General features: G+C 40.0%; 1 protein-coding gene across 3 annotated transcripts in view; it reads right to left on the bottom strand.

The window, feature by feature from the left end:
- Positions 1–5,727: 5,727 nt before the first annotated feature.
- The window catches only part of FBXL20 (F-box and leucine rich repeat protein 20), a 54,177-nt gene continuing 32,749 nt past the window's right edge, over positions 5,728–27,155 (bottom strand). For 2 of the 3 annotated variants that reach the window (XM_036407938.2, XM_036407939.2), the window contains exons 6-15: positions 26,627–26,695; positions 20,600–20,695; positions 18,587–18,713; positions 17,181–17,255; positions 16,408–16,538; positions 12,810–12,870; positions 12,436–12,480; positions 11,186–11,242; positions 9,608–9,820; positions 5,728–7,969 (exon numbers count right to left, since the gene is read on the bottom strand). In XM_036407938.2, coding sequence (XP_036263831.1) covers positions 7,862–7,969; positions 9,608–9,820; positions 11,186–11,242; positions 12,436–12,480; positions 12,810–12,870; positions 16,408–16,538; positions 17,181–17,255; positions 18,587–18,713; positions 20,600–20,695; positions 26,627–26,695 — 982 coding nt within the window. In that variant the 3' untranslated portion in view covers positions 5,728–7,861. The remainder of the gene's footprint in view (positions 7,970–9,607; positions 9,821–11,185; positions 11,243–12,435; positions 12,481–12,809; positions 12,871–16,407; positions 16,539–17,180; positions 17,256–18,586; positions 18,714–20,599; positions 20,696–26,626; positions 26,696–27,155) is intronic. The other variant, XM_036407940.2, reaches the window with a different exon arrangement.

Genomic DNA, 27,155 nt, shown 5'->3' with positions numbered 1-27,155 from the left:
TAAATAAATAGGGTCTTATTTGTAAAATGTGGTTGAATTTTTTAATCTTTTAATTTTGCATTTCACATTTAGGTCAATCCACCTGAAACATTTTTGTGTATATTTTTCCATGCAGAAAACCGATTTTATATTAAGTGCTTTTAAAATGTGATGTTATTCTGCTTATTTTTTTCATTCCCTTCCCTCAAAACTTTAGCACAAAAAAATTCAAAAATACTGAAAAGAGAAAACCTACATGCATAGAATGGAAAACTGGCCAAGGCATTCTTTGCTTAACCCCTTTTGAGTCATGTACTGGTCATCTCTGCGGAGTGTTAATCAGGTAGCCCCTGGCCAGGGAGGGCAGGAAGGGGAAGGCTCTGAGCACCGGCAGGAATGGGGGTCCTGGCCAGTGGTCAGAGCTTCGGCTCAGCCTGAAGGGTCGCGGGATCAATTCCAGTCAAGGGCATGTACCTTGGTTGCAGGCTGGATCCCCAGCCCGTCAGGGTGTGTACGCGCACGAGGGAACCAATCGATGGGCCTCCCTCACATTGATGTTTCTCTCTGCGTCTCTCCCCCTCCCTTCCACTCTCTAAAAATCAATGGAAAAAATATACTTGGATATATATAAAAAAAAAAAGAATGGATAGGGAAGGGGGAAGTTTGTTTATCCTTGAAGACCTAGAAAGTATCTCCCTCACACACAGGGCTGACCCAACACGGACAACTGTGTGTACGTTACCCCGGGGCCTTACCCCAACGACCAGACCAGGCCTTACCTCATGAAGTGATTTCCTGAGGGCATTTCATGGCAGGACAGACACCCTGTGATGTAAATTTTTTTTTTTAAATATATATTTTATTGATTTTTTACAGAGAGGAAGGGAGAGGGATAGAGTTAGAAACATCAGTGAAAGAGAAATATCCATCAGCTGCCTCCTGCACACCCCCCACTGGGGATGTGCCGGCAACCAAGGCACATGCCCTTGACCGGAATCGAACCCGGGACCCTTCAGTCTGCAGACCGACGCTCTACCACTGAGCCAAACGGGTCAGGGCATGTGATGTAAATTTTGTTGGCAGATTTGGCTCCCCTGCTCATCTCCACCAAAAGCATAGGGACCCCATTTCATTAACCTGTTTCTCAACCTAGGAGCCTCTAGCACAGACCAGACACTGCAATAGCTGCTAAGATGAAGTGAATAAAGCGGGTAACATGTGCGTGCTTACAATGTACCTTTTTTAATCTTTACAGCTCTGAAGGGATAAAGGTGAGACAGCGGGTCATTCAGGTCATGTGGGGGGCGATCAGGCAATCTGACTGGGGAGCTTGTGTTTTACCATCTTCCCTCTTTCCTAGGCGAGGTAAGGGCAATGGTCTGCACAGATAAGGAACTCAGGATGAATTGTTAGTATCAAATTAAGACAAACGTTTTAGAAATTCTGATTTATGTTATGGCTTCTGTTTTTCTTAGAGAAGTAGAGTTCAGTGTATTAAAGAAAGGCTACTAAAAAGCGACTAACCAAAGGTTACCAGTAAAATTCTATTAAAAATATAAGGGTGCCAAAGAGAAGCCTGTGAGGTTCTAGGGTTCAAGAAAGCAGAGAATCACAGCTCCAAGCCAGGCTACTTCCGCAGCAAAATGAAAAAGTCTTCACAGCTCATTTCCTTTAATTACATCATAAAACAAAATTAGAACATACAGGAAACAAGAATAGTTACATAACAATTTACTTTATATATTTGCATATAAAAAACATTTCTTTTTAGTCCAAAGATTTTTACTGCCACCTTGGCTTTTATTTATTTTAAATAACCCTCCCTCCCCCGTGATCTCAAGCGCCAAAAGTAGTAGTGGGAACAGTCACTGGGACAGCGAGTGGAATCTGGCATCGGGTCACCACGTGGGGGGCTGTGGATGCCAGGGGCTGGCAAAGCGCTGGGCAGGCCTAGTGGAGACAGTCAGCAGCAGCTGCCACACACTGCAGCGCTCCAGGGCAGGCCAGAGGCGGGGGAAGGCTTAGGCAGGCCAGATGATAATGGCAGGTACCAGGCCCTGCCAGTAAACCATCTTCTCTGCATTCTACCCCTTTAAGGGCTGGGACCAGAAGGGGGCCGCCAGGTACAGGGATGAAAGAGCCTGGCTTGAAGGTAAAAATTGCTCCCACAGCACCATTCACTCATCCATCTCTGCCCCTGCAGTCTGACGGGCAGGGGCAGTCCGCACAGTTCTCTGAGCTCCGCACAGGCCACATCCTCAGGGCTGTGCTCTCAGGGTCACTGGAGGGCGGGCACAGGTGAGGAGAGAGCTGGGAGATGCCCACAGCAGGTGCTGGGAAATGATTCCTGGGAGGAAACGGAGGCGGCCAGAGTGGGAGGCATTTGAAGGTTGAGTCATAAAACAGGAATGGAGAAAGGCAAGATTCCAAAGTAACCCACAGTGCTGGGCAGCCAGCGAGCCACAGGGCCAGCTCCGAGAGAGGCGCCCGTCCCTCGGAGGCTGTGGCGGTTAGTGTGTGACCGGAGGGAGCGGAGGAGGGGAGGAAGAGAAACCTCGGGCTCACCTCTCCTGCTCTTGTTAGAAATTAAGTCATCAGAGAAACACACATAAATTATTCTTAGAGAAGAAGAAAACTGTTGTAAACCCAGGAAAGTAGCAGCAAAGGTTTCCCTCATGACAGATCCATCACAGCACTGGGAAAGAAAATCATTCAAGTCTTGAGGGGGGAAAAGGGAAAATCAAACCATGCCGATTAGAGACTCCTTTTCGAGTCAGGATTTTCTAAGACTTTAGGTTCTCATTCACTAGTGCCGTAAAAAAAGAAAAAAAAAAATAGAATAATGACTTCTGGTGCTTGGGAAGAGTTAGGCTGAGAGAAGAACCACATACATACATGTGTGAACAGCAGTGTGGTAGGATCTGAATAAAAAACTGTAGTAAGAGACAAGGACAAGCGAAACTTAGTGGGGCAGACTTCTTCCACTTTCATATGACATCGCTCCACAGACTTCCCGGGATCCTGGATAAGGCAGAGGAGAAAAGGATGTGTCCGACACCTCTCCCCGGGTGGGGATTCGCACTGCCTACCAGCCCCGGCCCGAGCGCACCGGGCCCAGAGCAGCGGGAAGCCTGGGCCTTTCAGTGGAGCCAATCCCCACTGGGTGACGCTGGGTAGGTGTGTGTGGAAAGCAGAAGGGAAAAGGGCCTGGAGGTCATTAGATGGAAAGTCAATTCCTCACCCGTGAAGCAGTTGTTTCTACATATTCAGGACAGATGCCTGTACCTGAAGCGAAGTACCCCAGTTCGGAAATGTACAACTAACTGATATACCTAAGAATAAAAACGGACAAAACAGGGAGACTTGCCTGAGGAGGGAGCTGCAGAAGCCCTTCATGCAGAAAACTCCCGGCAGTGTCTGGCAGGAAGGAGGTCCCAAGTGAAAAGGCAAGCTTAGAGACACGTGTGTTTGCTAGAGAACCAAGAGGGTAAGTCAGGGCACCTGGGCGTAGCAAACACAGCCCGACTTTATTACCTGGTTAATTATACACGATTGACGCGGTCTTTCAACCTTACAATGAAAACTTATGATAGAAATAAAGGCGAGAGGCTGAGACGCCATATGTCCCCTCACCCTCGACTGCTTTAGGGTTCTTTGGTCCCAGATCATAATCGCTGTAAGGGGACGGGACGGGCTCTGCTGAGACCAACCAAACATCCTGAACCTCTTCCAAACAGAACTTGGCTAATTCACATTGTTTTGGTCTGAGGTGGTTAAAGATCCTAGGACTGGTAGGCAGCGAGAGAAGGCAATTGTTTTACAGAATGTTCCAGAAGCTCTAAGAATACTATGGAAAGAGTGTCAGCCAGGATGCACAACAGAGATAGAAACCTAAGCTTAAAGCATGCATACAAGCAGGGAAAAGGCAGACTCGACCCTTTTCCTCTCTCGGTGGTGGTGACTGTCGCGGGCAGTCTGTGATTTTCAGCACGATGATTATCAATCGGCCAAGGGTCTGCAACCGTGATCCGCAGTGCTGCTCCTTTCCAAACAGGGCGTGCTGCCAGCACAGGCAGGCGGGCAACCACCCCTCCTGCCCAGTAATGCTGTCGCACTTCCTGACCACTTCAGGCCAAGACAGGTCCATGGCTGACCGTGCAGGCCCCACGGCACCAGCGGGCCATTAAACCAGTAAAAATGCATTTTACAAGGCAACCAGAACATACATTTTTGACTGCTGTAGCATTATAGCTACATTGAACTGTTCGGTCTGGAAAACACAAAATAAAGCATCACAGAAACATTTACCAGGTTTCTCTCTAAAATGTGTGCTCTAAGGAATATATGAAATTTCTGATTTATATGTCTCTAAATCAGCTTAACTCATGAATTTGGAAACACACACACACACACACACACACACACACACACTTAAGAAATACTTTTACATCCACTAGAAAGCAGAACAGGAGAAAACTTTTTACATGAAGTACAATGTGCTTTTATATTCCAAACATTGGGGGGGGGGGGGTAATGAAGCCAGATCCCTTTTACTGCTCATATCCACATTTGATTTCTAATTCAGCAAACAAATGTCAAAGACCACCCAGTGAAAAACAGCCTCAGCCACTGACAGTCACGGATTTCAAGGCTGCCCAAGATGGTTTGCCTCGATCAGGACAAGGGCCCAAACTAGAAGCTAGACTGGAAACATTTCAGAATCAGTAGCATCATTGGGAGTGAGATGAGGCTTTAAACAGACAGTGAGGATGGGTGTAAGAGGAAATGGGAGGCATCAATTAAAAAGAAAAATCTGGGCCCTGGCCAGTGTGTTCAGTGGTTAGAGTGCTGACCCATGCATGAAATGGTCTAGGGTTCGATTCCCAGTATGTACCTGGGTTGCAGGTTTGATCTCCAGACCTGTTGGGGCATGTGTGGAAGGCAACCAATCTATGTGTGTCTCTCTCATATTAATGTTTTTTTCTCTCTCCCCCCCCCAACTCCCTTCCATTCTCTCTGAAAGTAATGAAAAAAATACCCTTGGGCGAGGATAAAAAACAAACAAACAAAAAAACCCGATGGGGCCAATGAAGAGGATAGAAAAGGTACTGATGTAGTAAATGAGGCTGGAAAACATAAGGGTGAAAAGGCTGCGTGAAAAAAGGACGCTGAATGCCTTTCACCAGAGGACACTGCAATAATTCCTCCTGGCTCTCGGCAGGTTTATGGCAATACCGTGGAGGGTACCTTCTTGCTACTCCCAAATCTCTCTTCCGCTGCCTTTTCCAAATGGAAGGCACACTGTGGAGGGGCTCTGCAGCCAGACAAGCTTCCCATAGGAAGAGTTATGCCTATAAAACCTTACTGAATTTTCCCTGATGTTGGAACAGGGAGCACTGTGTCCAGATGACAGGACCAAAACTTACCATGTTCTGGGTTTTCAAAGTCCTGGTACATTTCATCAGCTGGGGTAATTGGAGACTGGCATAAAAAAATATTTCATTCCAAGCTTGATGGGCCTGAAGTTTTCTTGAGAAAGGAACAAGCCTCCTGCCTGATCACATACTGCTGCACACTCCCGGCCTTTCTCCTCACTCCACTCTGTGCTCAGCCCAGACAGGCAGGGGGCACCTGGGCAAGTCCACATGGACGTGCACGTGGGAACACTCTTTGAGGAGAGAAACAGCATTTCCAAGAACTCATGCACTGGTGGAGTAGGACCATGTACATATACATACATATATATATAGTAAAGAAGTACCCTTAATCCTTAATAGCCTCATCTATTGGGCAATTCAAATCCACACTCACTAATCAATCAGGGTTTTATGGTTAATTTGTTCAGGCACTATAAAAAACATTATACATTAGAGCAGATGGGCCCTAAATATTTCTTTTTAGTTTTGTTTGAATGAGTGACCTGGGGATCTGAATATTATGAACTACATCTGGAAGTGTGTGTGCACATGTATATATTTATAGGTATGGGGCACAGCCAGGAGAGTTTAAAAAATATATTCCTTACAATGTGATTTGAAAAAGGGAAGGGGGAATTAAAAAATATAATTTTAGTTTTTAAAAGGGAGTAAATATGATTTAAAATAAATGTAACATAATACTGATGGGTTGTACACATTTATGGGATCCTTTCACATGAAGAAATAAATCACACAATTCTTACAAAAGTCATACTATTAAAAAAAAAAACAAAAAAAACAGACATATGGTTTTTAACCTTGGGTTTAGAAATCTACTTCTAGTACTTTAAAAACTCATTTAACTCACTCTGCAGGATTGTGTGTATGTGTGTGTGTAGCATCTTTGACTGAGTCATGGGCACTGAATACCCTACCCATCCCTCAACTCTGATGACCAGGCTGGGCAGAGGCACTGAGAGCCCTACTTCCTCTTCCTCAATGTTCTCTTTCTGCTGCCCCAGTTCCTTCACCTAGCTACTCTTGTATTTCATTCATGGGAAGTCTGGAGAATAAGAGAGAAGGCTGACAGGTTCCAGTCCTTTGAGGCTCCGATGTTAAATGATACCATCAACACTCTCAAACAGTTGACCAGCTGTTACAGGGTCCCTGATAGGCTGAGATACAGGTGGGGGAGAGAGATACTGATTGGCTAGATGGCACAGTGCCTCTAATAGCACTTCTGCTAAAACAAAACAACCCCAAAGACACAAATCAGGGATGTCACTGATTACACCTCAATTTCAGTGAACAGACAACGTGCCCGAGTTTGGGTGGTGGGGTGTCCAGGCTCAGCTTTGGGATTTGCCATTCCACCACTCTTTACTGATAATGCATTTTGCTCTCAATTAGCAGAGCCAGATGGAAGGAAAAATGTGCAGGGAGTGTTGGGCATATCATGCATATTATCACATATCACAAGATATCACAGAACCCAAAAGGCAAAATTTACTATCATCAAAATAGTTTTAGCGTAATTTCTCTTCATAACTTTTCTTGCTTTTGTAATTGTTTCCCTTCAGACTGGCAAAGATTCAGGCAGGGTCCCCTATTGGTAAAATTAGGATTAAAAAAATATTTATTGATAATGTCTCTTTTAAAAATGTTTGGTAACCCCAACTAATCATCCAAAATGCAAACTGTAAACACAACAACAGCATAAGAGTAACAACTGAGTGTGAATAAGCGACTATGAACAGGTGACAGACGGGACAAGGATGCAGGAGGGAGCAACAAAGGACAACAGGTGCACAAGTATGCTACAGACAGTGACAATCTGAGCGAATAAGTAATCACATTTGGACCACAGTAATTTCAATGTGACCAGTTAGGAAACCACTGGGCCAAATGCTCAACAGCAGGCGGAATGGAGGAGCCTTCTTTGTGAGCATGCTCAGCATGTTGGCATGGGAACGAGGAAGCACAGAAGCTGTGTAGTCATCTCACAATGTATGGCTACCATTTATAAAATGCAAAATTTTCTTTCTGGTCCCTGGATACAACATATATTGTTTTTCTCTATGCTTTCCTTGACCCTGGAGGACTGCAGTTGCTGTTCCAAAATCACCAAATAAACCCCTTAATAAAATAAAGAAACCGTAGTAAGCAGTAACACTGGGTTTGCTGGAACACCCCTTTCCCCCTACTTGCCTATGATTTTCTTCTGGGAACGTCCAACAGGAATGGCTAAGTTTTATCAATCCACTTGATAAAGCCAGCACAATCTTCAGTCCCCGTCACAGAGCTAGAGTGGATGGGTATGTGTATGTACGTGTGGCTCTGGGAATCTGGAGGCTGCCTCACGTGGTAACCCTTGCCCAAACACTGGGTCGCTTCCACTGGAGACTCCGCGGTAACTCTAGAAGTGTCATTAAATACTCAGTTCGCCACCGCTGCCACCTCCACTGTCATAGGATGATGCAGCATCTGCAGAACCGCTGTCTGCTGCCCCCCACTGATGGGGGTGGAGTGACAGGTGCGAAGTAGGCGTGGACTTTAATATTAGGTAAATGGGTCTGAAACAAGACAGAAACATTACTGAGAGAGAGGGCTTAAACAGAAAGAGCAACGCTACTTTTCAGAACAAACACTGAGTGGCCATGAAAGCAGGGCAGAGGCTGAACACCAGCAGCCAGGATGTTGGAGAGGCCTGGGTCCTATTCTGTACCACATTCCTCTAAATGACTAAATAAGCTCACATAACTTTGGTCTCTGCTTCCATAATAACACAAGTGGGGAAAAACTTCATACTCATTTCTTAACCCGTTCCCAAAGGGATTCCTAGTTTGATTCCCACAGCTGAAACAAGCTTAAGATTTGTCCCCCAAATCACGGTGGACAGTCTTTCTCCTGATGACCTGCGGCTCTCGTCTTTGGTGTACTAGGAAGACGGCTGCAAGGACACCCCCTGCAGCTGTGCTCAGTCCTCTAGGGCTGATGGGGGAGGAGGAGCCGAGGCCAACTGAAAATCAAGATGAGGTGTGGTGCTCCTCTATGTGCTCAGCTGCCATAGGGCCAACATGGAGTTTTTAGAGGTTGGCTGAGAGGGAGAATAAGCACAGTGCCTTTCCCACAGCAGGTGTGAAGCAGAAGTTCCAACAAATGTCTTTTGAGCGGAATAATCTAATACATAGATCCATCCAGCCTTTTATAACCTCCTTGCTGGCAACCTGTCTTCCAGTCATTTGACTATACATGGGCCTCTCTTCTACAGGGGGAGAGAGGGCAAACAGAAAAATGGAAAAAAATTACTTGATCCATTTGTCGTCTTAAAAAAAAAAAAAAAAAAAAAAAATCCCACCTGGCTGATGTAGTTCAGTGGTTGAGCACTGACCCATAAATCAAAAAGGTAACTGGTTTGATTTCCAGTTGGGGCACATGCTAAGTTGAGGCTAGACCCCTCCAGTGGAGGAGTATAGGAGGCAGCCAATCAGTGATGTTTCTCTCTCATCTAACTTTCCCTCTCCCTTCTCCTCTCTCTAAAAATCAATACAAGCACATTTTAAAATAAATAAAAATCCCAGCAAGAGGGGCTGATATGGAAGAAAATACAAATTAAAAATTTAAATCCTGCCGAAACTGGTTTGGCTCAGTGGTAGAGCGTCAGTCTGCGGACTGAAAGGTCCCAGGTTCGATTCCGGTCAAGGGCATATACCTTGGTTGCGGGCGCATCCCCGGTAGGGGGTGTGCAAGAGGCAGCTGGTCCATGTTTCTCTCTCATCGACGTTTCTAGCTCTCTCTCTCTCTCTCTCCTTTCCTCTCTATAAAAAATCAATAAAAGTATATATATATATATATATATATATATATATATATATATATATAAAATTTAAATCCTATTAAACATTTTCTTTGTTATTACTTTCTTTCATTTATAAGCAAAATGTGGCATATGTGTCGGACTCCAGGCATGTTATTACACTCTGGACATCACTGGAGAAACTGCTGGGAGAAGACCTACTTTTCTTCCCTTCAGCGGGTATTTTCCTACATTTCCACCTGAAACTATCTTCCTGTACATTTGCTCTCCATTTCTCCCATCTTTTGCTAAATGTCTAAGTAAATGTAAAAATCAAAGCAATCTAAATCTAAAAAATAGAGAGAGAAAGGGTGCTGAGAACACTAGAGCTGGAGGGTGATGCAGCCATCTTTACCCTGAGTCTCTTGATTCCAGCCCGTGAGATTTGCTGGCAGTCATAGAGTTCGATCCGCTCAAGGCTGTGACAGCTCTTCAAGTGCTCCAGGGATGCGTCTGTGATTAGTGGGCAGTTGTCCAGTTCAATCACCTCCAGCTGGTCATGAGCACAGGCCCCATTCCCCAGATGACGAATTCCATCGTCTGTGATCAGCTCACAGTGAGACAGACTCTGCAGCCAAATAGAGCAAGGAAGGACACTGATATATCTTATGGCATTCTTCTAGCCAGAGGCCTATGTACATCAGAGAGACCTTTCTAGTTTGACTTTGATGCATATGGAACCATCACTAGACCCATGTGGTAAATAAAGAAAGCAAACTAGAGTTGCTGGGGTTCTGCTTTTGACAATCAATGATAGACATTTCTGTGTGATTCTAAATATACTTTGTAAATTTATGTATTGACTATGAAATAGTTCATAAATAAAATACTACCCCCACCCCCTCAAATGAACACTTTTCTTCTTTACAGGGACAAGGGGCTCAAGCTTTTCCTGCACAATAATCTGGACTATATATTGATTACCTGGTACAGGGGGATGCCAAGTTAATTAAAAGAACTTGATTCTGATAGCTGTCAGGTGTAGTTATCTCTTCATATAAATCTCTTCACTGTATCAATTTTCCTTAAGTTCCTGGTTCCTACATGTGAAACTCAGAACCCTTGGCCCAATTTGGAGAGCAAGGTGCCACCAAATACCAAAAATGAACCTAGATACAGAATGATTAACCATGCTCGGCTGACGTGACTCAGTGGTTAAGCGTTGACTTATGAACCAGGTCACAGTTCCAGCACATGCATGGGTTGTGAGCTCAAATCCCCAGTGTGGGGTGTGCAGAAGATAGCTGATCAATGATTCTCTCTCATCACTGAAATTTCAATCTCTCTTTCCGTTTCCACTTCTCTCTGAAATCAGTAACAAAACAAAACAAAACAAATAATAAAAAAAGAATGGTCAACCAGAATGCTTTGTTTCCCAAAGTGTTACAAGGAACAGCAGCAGAGAATTCTCCCTACTAAAAGCCTGGATTGCTTCTGTTTTGGTCCGAAGGTGACGCAAACTGTATTTCTGGCCATCAACTCCCAGGACCTCTGGAAATTTTAACGCCATTCATGTGGGAGGGAGAACTCATACTTTGCACGTTAGTTTTCAGTTTCCAGGTACTGATAAAGAAAACATTTAACATTTCTTAATTCCTCTCTTGGTCCTCTGTAAGTTGACAATTTAGAAAAATATGCTTTCCCAAAATAGTAGACAAGAGGAAAGTAAGAGTTGGGCTTTGATTAAATCTAAGTATAATAAATAGCCCTGGCTGGTGTGGCTCAGTTGGTTGAGCGTCATCCCATGCATTGAAAAGTTGCCAGTTCGATTCCTTATCAGGGCACATGTCATTTGCAGGTTCAGTGCCCAAACGGAGTGTGCGCAGGAAGCAACCAACCAACATTTCTCTCACATCTACGTTTCTCTCTCTAAAAATCAATAAAAATGTATTTAAATTCGGTAAACACATAAAACTTTCAGAGTCAAACTCACCAATACTTGAAGTCGAGGACAGTGTATAGAAAGTTGGATTAAGGTGCTATCTGTTATCTGAAAGAAACACATAAGCTTATTTTATGTATAATTCCAAGGAAAAAACCTCATGACCTGTACCTCACTTTTGACTATACTTGTAATCTAGACTGATATCCTAATATCAATTCTCAAATAACAAATCTTGAGGATGATATCCAATAGATACCTGAATCGTTCTTTGAGAAACTAGGCATGGACATATCTAGTATTCTCCAGTCTTCATCTTTGAACAGACTGGTTGAAAACTTTTATTTTTTAAATGAATGAAAATCTGTCTCCTCATAACTTCTACCCACCATACTTTGTTCTACTTATTTCAAACCATCACAGAAAACAAAAGGGAGATAATGCTCCATGAAAAAAGGTTAATGTTATCTTTTTGGGTGCCAGCTGCCTTCCCAAAGGTGGCACAAAGGGGCTGCTGGAATATGAGTTACCTGACACTCAGGAAGGAAGAACCCCTAAAGGAAGAACAGTCTTTTACAGTTATCTTAGGACAAAAAGCAAGTCAGTGCTTCTTTTCAAATTCTTCCAAGGCAGTGGGGAGCTAGAGCAGACAGGTGTGTGCACATCACTCAGAAGGACTAACACTGGAAAGGACACCAAGCATGTGTAAGAGATAAGCAGACAGAGACAAATTTTAGTTTAAGAACTAATAGCTGCTAAGTAGTGTTGGATAACAGGTAATTTAGAAAAAACTGATATTCTATCTTCTTTTTAGGAGTCTTCCATCAAAGTTTTTCCTCAATCAACTAATCTCAAAACTCTTAAAATTGGTAAGAAAAGATATTGCTATTAAGGAAGTATCTGGTTGCCTGCCTGAAGGACAGAGCTCCATACAGACTCAAGTGTCTAGGGCTAATGACGTAAGGGGTCTAGCGTCCAGTTAAGCTAAAAAGGGCAGGGCTATACATCAGTGTGACGGGGCTTTAATTATTTACTAATATCAAAACCTTGTAGAGGTCTAAGGAAATATCTTATGGCTTGACTGGGCTTTCTTTCCAATGACAACCTTACTGATGACCTATATTTTCTCCTGGACACAGATACCATGATCCTCTGCTAGGTGTGCCTGGAGAGTCAGCAATATTAAATCAGCGTGCTGCCAGACACTGCGTTACACTAGGGGAGGGTAGCGAATGTTCTTGTGTGCATGTTATGTAAGTTTCTATAATAATGTAATTTTGAGTAAAAATCCACAATCTTACTTGAACACACTCTTCCAGGTCCATCTTTTCAAGCTCATGGCAATTCTATAAAACACAAAACCAAACATTACAATACAAACATTTAAAATATGGAGAAACTTTAAGACCAGAAAACTAAGTGGTGTTAAATATAAATTTGCCTGAAAGCAAAAGTCCTTCCATTACATTGATCAAAGACAGTCATAATTTCAAATACTATAATTATACAAGCTAGTAGCTGTGGCATGAGAACGCTCCAGAACATCAGCCACAGGGAAGTTCCCCCACACCCCACGCCATCAATTCTGCTGCCATTCCACATCTCCATCCTCACTCATTCTTCTGAAATAAAAATCCCAAGCAAAACTTAGGTAGAACCTGGAGAAAATACTCACCCTGGCCAGAGTGGTAAAGCCTACATCTGTTAATTGAGAACACCTTGCCACTTCTAATATTCTGTTAAAAAAAACAAAGTGAAAGTAAAGTCCTTGGTGCCTGAAAATCACATTTATTAAAATAGCAAGAATTTAAGAAAACAACCTCCTAGTCCCTAAGGACTGTATAATATAGAGTGACATTAATAACTAAGCAAGTCTGTATAAAGATCTTGCCATTCATTTTCATGGAGTCATCATAAAGTGATCCTGTAAATACAACACTGCGGACTTATGCATTCAGAAGAATATAAAAGAAGCTTGTAGTTAATGCCAAAATGCATTTAAAAGGCTTCTCCACAGACAATAGGGTGCTGAAAGCCTGGAAGGGGAGGGAGAACAGGCTGAAGGGGATTATTGGGGAGGGGAGAAAGAGGACATATATAATACTTTCAACAATAAAGCATTAAAAAAAAAAAAGCAACAAACAAAATAAATAAACAAAAAGGCTTTTGATGGCATACTCCTTGCACCCAGAGGGCAGCCTGTTTCTAGAAAACAAGGGAAATGGAGACGATACTCTGTTAATCTGTTGCTAAATGAAACTATTCTCTTTCCCTATTTTACATGTAGGTCCACTCAGATTTAAATAGACTTTTTAAATGTTATAAAAGAACTGTTAACTACAAGTCTATCCCAAATATGAAATTCCATACTTATGAATAAATAGCCTGACTTTTCTTGCCTCCTCCCACAGGAAGCCCCGTGGAGAGGGGAGCTGAGCTGGCAGCCACTGTCCTATTTAGGAACTGCTCACAACAACCTAAATACCAACCACAGGACTGAGGAATCAAACCCATCTTTTCTGTGAAAAGTTTGGTGGCAACTCACTATGGTACCACAGAATATTTATGTTTGTTTACAAATTATTTACAGAAGTTAAAAAACACCACCACTAATGTATAAGAAATCATTATCAACTGACAATCAATTAGAGGGGGTGAAGGGGATCAATGGAGGAAAAAAGGGGCAATATATAATTCTTTCAACAATAAAGATAAATTAGCTTGGCCAGTGTGTCTATGTGGTTGAGCGATGGTCTAAAGAGCAGGAAGTCAAAGTTCGCTTCCAGGTCGGCATATGCCCAGTTGCGACTAGATCTCCAATAGAAGTGTACAGGAAGCAGTGGATCAATGATTCCCTCTACCTTCCTCTCTGAAATCACTAAAAATAAACAAAAAGGGACCAGATAAGCCCCAGCCGGTTTGGCTCAGTGGATAGAGCCTGTGACTGAAGGGTCCCAGGTTCAACTGTGGTCAAGGGTACATGCTGGGGTTGTGGGCTCGATCCCCAGTGGGGGGCGTGCAGGAGGCATGTGGATGGCGAGCACAGTGGCGAGCCTCTCCCACCTCCATAGCAGTACTAAGGAGCAGCAAGCAGGCGGGCAGTAAGAAGTAAGGGGTCCAGGACTGCAAGAGGGATCATGGGCCTAAGCTGATAGTCGGACATCCCCCAAGGAGTCCCTGACTGTGAGGGGGCACAGGCTAGGCTGAGAGGACCTCCCTCCTCATGCACTGGACCTCAAGTGGGTAATATTTGTAATATTTTTATTTTTATTTTTATTTTTATTTATTTATTTTTTTAATTGAAGATGTAGGCTGTGCAATTTCCTAGAGCTTTAATTTTGTTCTTTTTTTTAAAAAATATATTTTATTGATTTTGTACAGAGAGGAAGGGAGAGAGATAGAGAGTTAGAAACATCGATGAGAGTCATCGATCAGCTGCCTCTTGCACACCCCCTACTGGGGATATGCCCGCAACCAAGGTACATGCCCTTGACCGGAATCGAACCCGGGACCCTTCAGTCCCCAAGCCGACGCTCTATCCATTGAGCCAAACCGGTCCCGGCAATATTTGTAATATTTTTAGACAGGAGTTTGGCTACCTCCTTAGCTCCTGAATAGAATTCTACTCTAGGCTTCTATTACTAATTTTGACAAGTCTATTTAGGAATCTATTAAGGAATTTTGATACTATAGCCAAATTTTCTTTCACTAATTACAATTAGACGTATGGCCAGATGATTACAAAAAAGTTTCATAAATGATTATTCTATGTAAAACAAGTGGTTTCTGGAGCCAAACTGCCTGGGTTTAAATCCTTGCTCCTGAACTTACTCTAGCTGTGAGACCTTGAACAGGTTACTTGACCTCTCTGGGCTTCAGTTTTCTTCATCAACAGGGCTTATGTGGTGTTTGATGATTAAATAAATTAATATTTGTGAATCACTTAAAACTATGGCAAATATGTCTAACACATAAATACAAGTTTTATTTGTTTAAAGATGGTATATGGAGATTAAAACAGTGTGTTGTGTGCTCTTACAGAATCAACATGGGTTTGATACCATGTGCATGCCAACACAGCATTCTTAATAAATATTTAGCCAATCCTCGATTAGGCAGAGAGGTGGAGCCATGAAGAAATAAGGCTTGCTCTAAAATACCATTAATCAGCATAAAGGAGGTTCTCCTATAGGGCTGTCTTTTCTTTTTAAATACTTCCTGCTATGTACCTAGCATCATTATTACAATATAAATGACCACAGGATAGGCCTTCAAAAACTTTCTTCAGAAAGGAATTACAGATACTCCTTGCCTTGTGATGGGGTTATGTCCAGACAAACCCCTCAAAAGTAGAAAATATTGTTAAGTAAAAAGTACGTTTGATACCCCTAACCTCCCAAACATCATAATTTTACCCAATCCTATATTACATGTGCTCAGAACACTTACATTAGCCCCCAGTTAGGTAAAATCGCCTAACACGAGCTTATTTTTATAATAAAATGTTGACTATCTCATATAATTTATTTACTATATATATCACCTTTCACCATCATAAAGTCAAAGAATCATAAGTTGAACCATTGTAAGCAGGGAACCATCTTACATATGAAAGAGTTAGTAAGAGAAAATGCCTCTTTATTTCTTTTCTCAAGTAATAAAATAAAATGATTTTTTTTCTAGTATGGCTAGTAAGAAGTAAAAAATCGAGAACATTATCCACTGGTTCAGGCCAATTACATGTAAGTCCAATAAAGTATAAAGCAGGAAGGAGGGCATCTAAGAGGGCAGTGGCCTTGCAGTGTCCACCTTCACAATTCCAAGGTTCCAAGTGAAGGAGGCCTCTGTTCTTTCCCAGTATTTTTAAGCTAAACAAGAAATGTTGCCCTGGCTGGGTAGTTCAGTTAGTTAGGTGTCATCCCGCTATGCCGAGGGTTCGATTCCCCAGTCAGGGTACACACAAGAATGAACCAATGGCCCTGGCTGAGTTGGAGCGCTGTCCCTATACCAAACGGTTGCAGGATGGACTCCTGGTCAAGGTAGACACCTAGGTTTCGGGTTTCATCCCTGCTTTCTTGTGTACAGGAGGCAACCAATCGACGTTTCTCTCTCTCTTCCTCTCTAAAATCAATAAACATATCCTTGGGTGAGGATATAAAAATAGAAATGAAAATATAGAACCAATCAATAAATGCATAAATAAGTGAAACACAAATCTGTAGGGTTTCTCTCCTAAAACCCAATGTATTTTTAAAAATAAAATAAATGTTTACCTAAGTCGTGGGCAGTTCTGACCAAGAGCATTCAGGATGGCATCCGTGATGTTGGAGCAGCCGGAGGCACAGAGGGACTGTAACTTATGGCACCCTCTGCATATAGTAATGAGACCTTCATCTGTGATTTGCTAAAAACCAAGAGCAAAAAATCCCCATAGATATTAGTAGCTTTGCAGAAAAGGAAAAAATGTCACCTGTGAAAAGTACCAGAAAGAAATAAAAGCAGATTTAATATTGATCAGGTAGCAGTCCTAAAGGAAAAGGAGCTTACCAAAAATATTTTAAATACTGAAGCTTGTGAATGACTTGATCCTACATAGTAGTCTTAAATAGAAAAGAAAAGGAGGAAGTTATAGTTAGCCTATTGAGAATTTAGAATTCTGAATAAACTACCCATTTATCTATGTCAAAGTCCCTGAGAGAGCCCAGCCAATGTGTGTTAATGGTGGAGCATCGACCTATGAACCAAGAGGTTATTGGAACACTTTCCCAGTCAGGGCACATGCCTAGGCTGAAAGTTCGATTCCCAATAGGGGGCAAGCAATCAATGTTTCGCATTGATATTTCTATGTTTCTCTCTCCCTGTCCCTCTAAAATAAAAATATGTTTTTAAAAAGGCCCTGGACTATCATTAAGCAAGTAAATAGTCATCTGACTACTGTCCCCTGGGTTAAAGGGGAAAAACAACTGGCCTTCATGACTGAAACTATTACAGTAATAACACGGAAGACAATTAGTAATACAGAAGAGCTGTGGGAAGGGCTGCTTACCAAGCAGGTCTGCAAGTTCAAAGTCACCAGTTCAGGACAGTGTGCACCTATGTACTTGAGAGCTTCATCTTCTAGCTAGAGAGATTAAATGAGAGAAAAATAATTACTGACATTGTTTCAAAAGATAAAGGTTTAAGAGTGTACACATTCATCAATATATTTTAAATATAGCCAACCAAGTTCATTGTTCAAAGGAACAATGAACCATGGTCACATAAAAGTGTAATTTATATGATCAGTATGTTTTATTTTTTTAATATATTTTACTGATTTTTTACAGAGAGGAAGGGAGAGGAATAGACAGTTGGAAACATTGATGAGAGAGAAACATTGATCAGCTGCCTCCTGCACACCCCCTCCTGGGGATGTGCCCACAACAAAGATACATGCCCTTGACTGGAGTTGAACCTGGGACCCTTCAGTCTGCAGGCCAACACTCTATCCACTGAGCCAAACCGGTCAGAGCAGTTTTTACCATATCAAATTCTTATCATAAAATCAAGAAAAAATAAACATTGCCTAATGTTTGAGGATTTTTCTTTTGATAAATATGCTTTACAGCATTTTGCTGAGCATTTAGGAATCTAAAAGAATTTTCACATTTCTACACTCCCTGTATTTTTGGGAGCAGGAGCTAAGAAAGGAACCCACAGTTTATCTGCTGCTGGAAGATGAGTGCCATGAGTACAGCAGATGGCAAGTAATTGATTGTAATGATGTGTTCCAATCACTATTTTTCAGGATTCCATAAATAACCAGAAGTGCAAGCTGTTGTTTGAAGGTAGTAATACTTCCAAAGCTCTGTTTCAAACAATGGAACATCTCCCATCGTGGTGGTGGGGAAAAATGAGGGCATTTTTAATGGAACTCAAGGCATGGTTTGAGTAATCATTAAAAAAAATAATAATAAGGTAATGAGAGTCAGTCACTTAGAGACCCATTCTTGATTATTCCCATGCCAATGCCTTCCAGTAATGACAAAATATGTTGAATTTGTAATGTGACTGGCAGGAAATAAGCATCAACACTATAAAATGTAGGTTGCTGTATACTTGGTACATTTACGAAAAGCTTCTGGTGGTTTAAAAACCAGTGAAAATTATCAAGATAGCTATCCAGTTCAAGTCTTGGGCAGTAACAATACGCAAGTTTTCTTTTCAGATTAAATTGCATCAAATCCTTCCTGCCTATGGTGCTTGCTCAGTATGATTTTTGTCTCTCCAGTCTGCCTCCCCTCAAAACCAAAATTTATCTTTGGTCAGGTGTTCCTTCTTCTTCTTCTTTTTTTATTTTTTACTCTAAGGAAAACAGTAATTTTTGGTAAATATGTCTTTGGTCAGTAACACAAAACAATTACATATTCTTTAAGTTTCTCTATCATTCACAAGCACTACATAGAGGATTACCTGTGTGCAGCCTTTTAAGAATAAGGCTTTCAGACCCCCACAGCCTCTCACTAGTGCTTGGATGCCATCCTTGGTTACTTGGTCACACCAGGAAATGTTCAATTGCTCCAACAGTGGACATCCCTCACTTGGTTAAAACAAAATGAAACAAACACATGACTAAATCCAATTCCAAAGGCACCAAAGTCTCATTTTATTGGCCACTTAGTTGGGAAATGGATAGAGCCCCATGATCTTCCAAGAATATATGTATTTACGTAATATAGATTTAGAACACAGGCAATCTCCTAATTGCAAAAGTAGGTTTATTGATATCTGTGGTGTTCGTTCATGTAAACTCTATCACTAGGAGGGCTAGCTCAAATCCAGCTTAACTAACACACACCAAACACAATATTGTTTCCAGGTATGTTAGATTTTAATGGAGGTATATACTTTTCAAATTATATTCTTTTTGTACTATCACATATTTATAAGTTCCATAGATAGGAAACAATTAAGTGACTTGTTTAAGTTGAGCAAGTAGTTAATAAAGCTTAGAGTCAAACTCAGATTCTCTATCAAATAATTTTATTATTTATCAAAGTACTAATGAGGACATTTAAACTTTTACTTTAAAAATTACAGGGGACCTATAAATATTACTTATCTGGGAAGTATCTAGAGTACTATTTCTATAGGCTGAATTTAAAATGTTGAATTTGATCTCTGGCTTCTATACTAGCTTTATCTTTGAGCTTTGATTTCACATATGATTTATGGAAGAATCCAAAGCTCTATAACATTCTTTGGAAAATTCTTAACCAATTTATAAAATAAAACCAGGGGATCTTGGTTCAAGCCCATTCTTCAACATTAATAGGACTTCCAGCAAGTCACTTCAGGAAGCCTGCCAAAACCTCTTTTAATCAAGATTAGCCACAGCCACATTTATGTTCTCCCCAAACTGCTGACCATACTTCTATCACAGCACTGTATTGCTTCTATTACCACACTAACATGATGACATGTTTAGTGTGTTGTTTTTTTCTCCCACTAGACTCTGAGAAACTTAAGGGCAACAACAGTATCTTATTCAGTTACATTACCTGGTATTTACTAAAGTTTTAGATTTTCGGTCTGTAAAGTAGACACTATATCTACCTCACAAGGTTATCTACTACACAAGGTTTTCAAATAAATGAGATCATTTATGTGAATATTTTGTAAACTCTAAATGTTATTATATTAAGGTATCATCCTATACAGCAAACAGCCTTAGATACATATCTGCTTAATATTCACAAGCAAAGTCTAGGAGCCACATTTTTAGATTACTTATATTCTACTTAACTAAATCTTTTAGTAGTTTAATTCTTATTATTCATAAATGTAACCAATATATAGGACCATAAAAGCCTGATAAAAACAAAGTTACAAAGAGAATGGGCATCTCACCTTCCTTTTAAGATATATTTTCTGTAATGTATTTAAAAAAAAATACAGTATCATTAAAACAACGATAACTTATTGAGTGCTTACTATATGCTAAGAAATTTATATATATTAAGTTAAAACATGAAACTGTCATTTTTAAAGACAAAAACTGTTGAAATATTGACAACTTTATATGGTTCAGCTTAATGTTATCAAATAATGATAACATGGTTTAATCCTAGTAACAAACCTGTGATGACAAGGAAAAACTCACAAGGACTACATTTGTTCAAGGTACCTAATTACTGACCTAATCCAGAGCACTCCTTTAACCACTAAGTGACACTATGAGTCATTTTTGGGGAAGCAGGGAGAAAGCCTCCATGAAAACAACAACTAATCACTCTCGTATAAATAAGCCCTACTTACCTCAGTCGTTTCACCTGTCCTATAATTGGGCAAGTGGTAAAAGATCTATTCTAAACCGTTGTATGTATCCATAAAATATAGTTTCCTTCAATTCCAACTTTATGTCAGTTATTTTTTTTAATAAGTATTTGTTCTGATTGTTGGACAATCTTATCTTAAGGAATTTACCTCAGAGCTTTTAGAGACATGTTTGTTATTGATGTACAGGAAGCCAAGTCAAGGTGCCTGAGTTTGGAACAGAACTTGCTAAGGCTAGTACATGTACTGAAAAATGGAAAAAGGAGAAAATAAACAAACAAATAATAATACATCCTTAGTATATCATACACGATTTTCATTAAATACATGCATATATTTAAGAACTGTAAAATTTCCACACCCCCAATAAAAGCAGCTATAAATCCTGGAACCTTTCACATTGAGGAAGAAAACCAGTGGCCTTTATAAAGGATGAAAAAGGGCTGTGATGTGTATGAGAATTTGTATGAGGGGAAGATGGTGCTTTATTCACTTTTGGGAATACTAATAGCTACTAAAAGCAAACTGCGTACGTGCTGATAAATAGATCTATGTGCACTTTGCAATTCAGGAACTTAAGAAAGCTACTACCTGCTAGCAAGCGGTGAGACAAGAAGACTGAAAGCTCTGTCTCTGCTCTTTCACTTAAATCTCTGCTCAGATAACTTCTTGCATGGCAGTAATAACTGAATTTTCGCAAGATATAGAGAGGATGGACCAGTGCTGGGCTGAAACAAGTTACATAACATTACTTCCTACTTTCCTTTATGTATTTCTTAGAGGCTCTTTTTATAATGGTCAAGGCTTCAGTTTAAATTTTTTCATTTATGAAAAATTTCAAATATACGAAAGAATGAGTATCAGAGAAAGCACATGTACCATCATTATGCTTCTACATTTATCAATATTCTATTTCTATTTTACCCATTACTCTTTTTTTGTTCCAATATTTTAAAGCAAATCCCAGACATATTTCACCTGTAAATATTTCAGGACATATTTTTAATAGATAAGAACTTTAGTTCCTTAATATCTGATATCAACACTATATTTAATTTCCCCCAATTCTCTCATAATGCCTTTGTCAAGTTGATGATTTGATCAAATTAGGACCTAAATAAGAACCATATATTCTACTTGGCAGATATGTTTCTTATGTTTTTGTGTGGACCTGTACTTCGTTTCTCCTGGCTAGATGTGTAGGGAAGTTTAAGTTTGACTTTCAAAGAAATGCTAAACTGCTTTCTAAAGCGGCTGTACCATTTTAGATTCTCACCAGCAACCTATGGAGGCCCCAGTTTCTCCACATCTTAGCCAAATACTTGATATTGGTTCCCCCTCCTTTTTTATTATGGCCATTTTAGTGGGTATGGAATATAATCTTCTATTGGGCTTTTACTTTGTAATTCTGTAATAAACGTACTGCACTGGTCAGAATCTCCAAAACGACGTTAAATAGAAATGGCAAGAGTTAACATTCAGTGTTTCACCATTAAAGTGTGGTGGCTAGCAGTAAGTTTTTCATAGACACCTTTGAACAGATTGAGGGAATGGCCTTCTATTCCTAGTTTGTTGAGAATTTTTATCATGAATGGGTGCTGGATTTTGTTATGTGCTTTTTTATCTAATAATGCACTTATTATCTATTGCATTATAGATTGCCCCAAAGTGAGAAGCTAAAAACAATAAACACTTATTATCTCACAGATTTTGTGGGCCAGGAATACCTGCACAGGCAGCTTAGCAGGGTGCCTCTAACTCAGGGTCTCTCACAGACTGTAATCAAGGGATCAGCAATCATGGTTGCAGTCATCTCAAAGGTTAACTGAGTACAGATTCCCTTCCAAACTCATTTAAGTAGTTTTTGGTAAACTTCAGAAGACCCAATTCCAAGTTCACTCAGTTTATTTTTTGGTAGGCTTTAGGTCTCACTGGCTCCTGGCCAGAGACCTCACTTCCTAGACACATGGGCCTCTCTACAGAACTACTCAAAACAGGGCAACTTGCCCTGCTCCTCCCCCCTCCCCCCCCAGTCAGAGCCCTGAGAAAAAGTAGAGCAAGAGAGAAGCCACATCTTTTTGTAACCTAATCTCCAAAGTGACAACCAATCCCTTTTGTTGCATTCTATTATTAGAAATGAGAATTAGGTGCAGTGCATGCAGGGGACCTTCACAGGGAGGTAGGAATGACTGGGGGCCTTTTTAGAGGCTGCCTATCACACTGGGATGATCATGTGGCTTTTGGTCTTTTTTTCTAGAGGACAGTAAATCTCATCAGTTACCTACTGTTACATAGTCCAAAGTTAAGAACTATTCTGACATTTTTATATGTCAGAGAGAGTAAAGGAGAGAGAAAGAGAGAAACACGGATTGGCTGCCTCCTGTATGTACCCTGACAGGTATTTAACCCACCATCTGGATATGTGCCTGACCAGGAATCCAGCTGCCATCTCTCAGTGTATGGGAGAACGCTCCAATCAACCGAGCCACATTGGCTAAGGCAAGCCACCCTGGCTATGAACTCTGAGCTTCTGTGCTTTATCTCAGTTTGTTCATCTCTAAAGTGTCCAAAGTTTCATTATTTTACAATATATAAATTTGGCTTAAGAAAGGTTTCCTAAGGACACTTTGATAGCAGGGGAAATCCGTACATGTATTTAAAGCTATACACTTTTCCCTAAGCACTTCACTGCATTTGGTGCATTTTACAAGTCTCGATGTTGTGTTTTCATTAACACACAGCAATACATATTTTCTAGTTTCCTTTGTAATTTATTCCTTGATCCATAGGTTCAAGGGTGATATTTAATTTTTACATTACTTAAATGTGTTGCTGATTTCTACTTACATACCTTTAATGCTATAAAACACATTCAATAGAATTTCAATTCTTCTAAATGTATTGAAATTTGTTTCATGGCCCATTACTTGGTGTGTATTATTGAATATTCCAAGTACACTTGAAAAGCTTATTCTGGTGCTTTTGGGTATAGCATTCTATAAATATTAATTAGGACAAGTTCACTGATAATGTTGCTCAAGTGTTCTATAATTTTACTGGTTTTGATATACAAATTTAATCATTTACTGAAAGAGGAGGGTACCACTTAATATCTTTTCCATCCACTCTTTTTTCCTAAAGTTTACATCATCAACTGATATTAATAGCCACTTCAACTTTCCTGTGACTAGTGTTTGTAATAATATATCTTTTCCCATCCTTTAATCTCTGTATTATCTTTAAACATTTTTAGCATATTTGTAATTTCTATTTTCAAACTATTGGTCAATTTTATAATCTCTGTCATTTCTGGGTCTGTTTCTATTGGCTGGTTTTTCTTTCTGGCTCTTCTTCTGATATCATTTCCTGCTTCATTGCATGTGTTGTAATTTCTGACTGAATGCTGAAAATTCTGTATGTGTGGGAGGGTTTTCCCCAGGGAGATCACAGAAGGAATAGAAAAAAACAGACCCAGCCTTTAACTTTTAGAAATGCATACTTACTGATTAAATAATATAATGTCTAAGACATTTTTCAAAACAAGATAAATGAGGGAAAAGCTGACACAAGACTAGCCAATAAGTAATAATTTCTTAATTACCAATTTGAAGATGGCTCATGGGTTCAATTTTGTCTACTTTGGCATATGCTTAGAATGTGTTCTAAGAAATCAAGTCAGTAGAAGTAATTTCTCTCTGGTGGTTATAGCTTCAGTTTGGTAAGGCTGAGTTCATGTGTTTTGTCTGGATTGTTAGGAACTGCTTTGATTTCTTTCTTTAAAAAAAATATATATATATTTTATTGATTTTTTTTACAGAGAGGAAGGGAGAGAGAGAGAAATATCGATGTGAGAGAAACATCGATCAGCTGCCTCCTGCACACCCCCTACTGGGGATGTGCCCGCAACCAAGGTACATGCCCTTGACCGGAATCGAACCCAGGAACTTTCAGTCCACAGTCTGACATTCTATCCACTGAGCCAAACCTGTTTTGGCGCTTTGATTTCTTTTTAGCTTAATTCATATTTTAATTATGTAGAACATTTACATGGCTATTAAGGTATGAAACATGATACTTGATAAGTCTTTCATTCCTATCTCTTGGTGTTCTCTCCCCCATAGGAAACCATTTTTATTAGTTTTTTATTACCTTTCCATTGCTTCTTCTGGAAAATACTAATAAATAGGAATATATATTTGAATTATATCCCCTGGCCCTACAAAAGGTATCTATTATACAAATTCTTCTGCACCTTGCTTTTTTAACAGTATGTCCTAGCAATCACTCCAGTGTAGTATAGAAAGACTCTCCTCATTCCTTATTTTTTGTTGTTTGATAATCCTCACCAGAGGATATTTTTCCATTAATTTTTAGAAAAAGTGGAAGAAAAAGGGAGACAGAGAGAAACATTGATGTGAGAGAGACACATCTATTGGCTGCCTCCTGCACGCACCCAACCAGGGCCAGGGAACCTGCAACCAAGGTACATGTCCTTGACCAGAATGAAACCCAGGACTTTACAGTCTCTAGTCTAGGCTTTATCCGTTGAGCCAAATTGGCTAGGGTTCATTCCCTTTTTTTTAACCAGACATCTACTAATAGACATTTGGAATGTTTTCTGTCATTTGCTATTAAGAATAATGCAGTATTGCCCGGCTGGTGTGGCTCAGTGATTGAGCGTTGACCTATGAACCAGGAAGTCATGGGCTTGATCCTCAGTAGGGAGTGTGTGAGAGGCAGCCAATCAATGTTTCTCTCTCACCGATGTTTCTCTCACTTCCTCTCTCTAAAACTAAATTAAAACATTAAAAAAAAATAATAATGCAGTATGTGCTATTATAAATAGTAAGAATGAATAGCTTTGTACATAAGTCGTAATACATTTTTATTAGTGTATCTTTGGTATATAAATTCCTAGAAAAATGTGTAAATTATACCTCACTTTTTAGATACCAAGCGGTCAAATTCTTTTTTTTTTTTTTTTTTAATATATTTTATTGATTTTACACAGAGAGGAATTGAGAGGGACAGAGAGTTAGAAACGTCGATGAGAGAGAAACATCGACCAGCTGCCTCTTGCACACCCCCCACTGGGGATGTGCCCGCAGTACATCCGGTCAAGGGCAAATGTACATGCCCTTGACCGGAATCAAACCCGGAACCTTTCAGTCCGACGCTCTATCCACTGAGCCAAACCGGTCCCGGCGCAACAGGTCAAATTCTTAATTTGTATTACATTAAGTATTCAAAGGAAAAATAAACAGGTAATTTATCTAAAGTAAATAAAGTCATGGTTGGAGGAGAGGTTAGTAAATTATCTCTTCTATTCAGGATTTCCAAATCAACCCATAGGAGTAATACATGTTAATAACCATAGTCCTTGTCTTTCAAACACTTTCCTATTTTAAAAGTGAACAAGGTTGTGACCTCAAAAGAAATAAAATAAATAATGTGCCCCTTTGCTTGGAGTATCATCCACTTTCCTTCATTCAAGCAATTCTAAAAATATCTCTTTTATGACGACTTTTTGAACAGGAAAATTCCGTGAATAATTCTGGCCATTCTCTGTGAAAGCATAATTCTCCAATGGCTTCACCTCACAATAGGCAATAATTTCCCTACCTAATATGTAAATGTTACTTGATATATTACCGATATTCTTGAGCTTTTAAAAAATGTTTACTTTTGATGTCTATTGTGTCTGTGATGATAAACTCTCAAGGATGAAGGATCAGAATTTATTTCTTTTATATTATGACCAATACAAAAACACAGTACATTCAAAGTCATTTAATCAATACTCTCAATACTGATTATCATAATGTTTAGTCCCATGTGCAAGATTTTACATGTTTTTATAAAATTATCTGTTTACTATGTCTTTTGAATGACAGCCACTAGTATCTTCTTAAAATATAAGCTGTCCTAGTAACTTATATTATTATTATCCCTACTGCATATTCATTGACTACAATTTTTAAGTTTCACTTAAAAGAGCAAGATAGGATTTGCGCCCGATTCCAAAATAAATGCCTTATTTCATTGCTACTTTGTTACTTTCTCCTTTTAAAATATCTTTCTTCCATAATACCAAAATGAAATATGCTAAATGTATTTAGTAGCATAGGCAAGACACAAAGGGCTACGATTTACCCTTCTAAAACACAAAATACTTACGCGTCTGTAGTCTTTGTACACCCATTTAAATTTAGTACTTCAATGTTCCTACAGTTTTGTGCAAAGGTCCTTCACAGAAAAACAAAAACAAAAGGTTTGAAATGAAACAGACACAATTCATGTATACATACGCGTGTGTGTGTGTGTGTGTGTGTGTGTGTGTGTGTGTGTACATATTATTAGTAATATTGGATATTTGGTACAAAAGTAGTTCACAATCACAAATAAATTAATTTTCAACCATAAACACCTTTTTGGGGAGGAAGTTTGGGGAGTTAAACCTCACCTGAGGATATTTTTCTATTGATTTCTTAGGGAGAGAGAGAAACATTGATATGAGAGAGACACTGACTGGTTACCTCCTGCAAGCACCCCAACTAGGGCCAGAGATCAAGCCTGCAACCAAGGTATGTGCCCTTGACCGGAATCGAACCCATGACCCTTAAGTCCGAGAGCTGACATTCTATCCATTGAGCCAAACCAGCTAGGGCTCAACCACAAACTTTTAACACTGATCTTTTTGTTAAAA

This window comes from Pipistrellus kuhlii, unplaced genomic scaffold, assembly GCF_014108245.1.
Source record: "Pipistrellus kuhlii isolate mPipKuh1 unplaced genomic scaffold, mPipKuh1.p scaffold_m20_p_37, whole genome shotgun sequence".
NCBI lineage: Eukaryota > Metazoa > Chordata > Mammalia > Chiroptera > Vespertilionidae > Pipistrellus > Pipistrellus kuhlii.
The sequence above is the reverse complement of the archived record's forward strand: the minus strand, read 5'-3'. Positions and strand labels throughout refer to the sequence as shown.